This window comes from Pteropus alecto, unplaced genomic scaffold (assembly GCF_000325575.1).
Source record: "Pteropus alecto unplaced genomic scaffold, ASM32557v1 scaffold185, whole genome shotgun sequence".
NCBI lineage: Eukaryota > Metazoa > Chordata > Mammalia > Chiroptera > Pteropodidae > Pteropus > Pteropus alecto.
The window spans coordinates 1,935,674-1,938,166 of record NW_006438088.1 but is presented as its reverse complement, the minus strand read 5'-3'; the positions used below and the strand labels follow the sequence as shown (position 1 = coordinate 1,938,166).

The window sequence follows — 2,493 nt, the reverse complement described above, 5'->3', positions numbered from 1 at the left end:
ATATCTTCCTTATGCTGGTTTAGGGAGTAAATAAAGTAAAAAATTTAAATAGTGTGACTATTAAATCTCATTGTATTGCAAGAAGGCTAAATTATTGATAGGAATGTAAGATTAACATTGTCTTCAACTCGGGAAATATAAAAAATTTAAAATGGAAATTAATTGGCAATATGAGTTATGAATAGGTTGGTGTTTAAATAAATTTTGTTTTAAAAAAATGAAATTCTTTAAAAAAATAAACAATAAATGAAAAGTGGATTTCTTCATCCCTCTTCTATAGGCTATCCACTCTGTGGCTTGGCATCATGAAGGAAAACAGTTTATTTGCAGTCATTCAGATGGCACCTTGACTATATGGAATGTGAGGTCTCCCGCTAAGCCTGTACAGACAATCACTCCACATGGTAAGAACATATCACTTTAAAAACTACCTAAATGTGATGGACAGCAGACTGTTTTGAGTTTACAATTGGATTTATTTTTCTGTTTGTTTTTGAGGATAAGGATGGGTCTCTTATTTTGAGGGTATTAAAAATAATTATACAATACAGAATAACATGTAACAGCCATGTAATAAAATCTCAAATATAGAAAATAATATAAATTAAATAAAATCTCAAATATATTCAATAATATAGAAATGATATATAACAACCATGTAATAAAATCTCAAATTAATTATTTTTATAGTTGAAAGAGCAAATTTGAACTTTGAGAAAAAGAATGTTAAAATATCCTCTGAATTTCATTTCACTAGTAGTCCGAAAAGCAAATAATTTCGTGAGTGATATAGGACTTTAGCTTTTGTCACCTTAGAATTATTAATTACAAGTTGCTAATGTGTATATAACAATTTATTGAGACACTTGGAACTCTACAGAGGGTAATTTTATACATTATTGTGTTGAGGAACCCCCAAATCACCCCTGCTTTATGATTCACTAAAGACTCACAGGACTCAGCAAAAGGATGCAAAGCAAAATCAGTAAATGGAAAAGGCACATGGGATGAAGTCTGGAGAGAGCTAGACTCAAGCTTCCAAGAGTCATTTCCCAGTGTGGCACACAGGACATGCTTGATTCCCCTACCACATGTGTGAAATGTTTTCTACCTAGGGAGGCTCACCTGAGCCCAGTAGTCCAGAGTTTTTATTAGAGACAGTTCATAGGCGCCTACTTTAACACATACAAAAATTTCAGACTCCCAGAGGGAAAAGCAGGGACTCATCATAAACCACATTGTTTGTGCACACAGCTTAGGCACCCTTATCAGTCTGGAAATGGTGGGAGCCATTTCAAAAGCCAAGTTACCAGATGCCAGCCAAGAGCTAACTTTGCAAGCCGACCTTTCTATGGATAGCAGTCTCAGGCCTGCTATGTTAACTGTTTCCTGCACGAGTAGTATTTACAAAACCTAAAAGAAGGTTTCATTAGGGGATTTATTAAAAACAGTTTACGAAGGCCTTCCTTAAGTTTTGGATGCAGCCTAGGAATTTGTGTGTCTTTGTTAATCTGTGTTCTCCAGCCCCACCCGAAGAAGTTCTTACCCAGCAAGGGAAAACATTAAAGAAACTGTTCTTTGAAATGGTAGGGTATTCCAGAATATCCTTGTAGCTATTGCTAATATTTCATTACTTGCTTTTATGAATAACTACTTTAAAAAAATGGTACATTCTGAAATATTGCTATGTAGAAATTAAACAGTAAAATTTAAAAGTATCTGTGGCAGTATGGCCTTTTAGACTTGTCTGTTTTCTGGTAAAAAGAAACAGTTTCAAAGCTACATATTGTGGTATGCTTTACCACTGCTTTGTGATAGCAGTTATCTTCCTAGAGAATTACTTTAAATTTACTGCAGATCTGTGTGTGCATGTATCCAGAGGATAGCCCTTATGATAGTAGGTTCCAGTTTCTTAATACACTTTCTTTCTTCCTTCTGTAAGTGCCTAGGTCCCTAATCTTGGTAGTACTCCTGAGAATTTCCATAAATCTTAGGATCTTCCAACCCCACTGGAACCCAGGAATTCAGAAAAAACAAAAAAGCAGATGATTAGTTAAAAAAAAAAAAAAACAAACCTGTCAAATCCAGAAGGTGAAACTAGTATCAAAGATGATAAAAGTAGATAGTAGTTTTCAGTTTTCAGTTTATCTAAATTTTTTTAGTAAGAATAGTACAAAAATAATTTTTTCTTTTGAATCCTTTGAGAGTAAATTGTCAAATTACTGGCCAATCACCCTCTACTGTTTCAGTATCTATTTCTTACAAACAAGGACATCCTCCTATATCACCGAGGTTTGCCTTTTATCGAAAGGGTCTATATGTCGATTAGATTTAGTTGTCATGTTGCTTCTATCTTCAGTCTGGAACAGTTTTCGAGCCTTTCCTTGACTTTCATAACTGACAAATTTCGACTGTCATAGATCAGTTATTTCATAGAATATACCTCAGTTTGGTTTTGTCTGATGTTTCTTCGTGATTAGATTCAGGTTGCAC

General features: G+C 34.1%; 1 protein-coding gene across 1 annotated transcript in view; it reads left to right on the top strand.

Annotated features, from left to right (window-relative positions):
- Positions 1-2,493, top strand: part of STXBP5 (syntaxin binding protein 5) — a 152,462-nt gene that overhangs the window by 64,865 nt on the left and 85,104 nt on the right. The window contains 1 exon segment of the mRNA XM_006915338.3: positions 281-404. Coding sequence (XP_006915400.1) covers positions 281-404 — 124 coding nt within the window.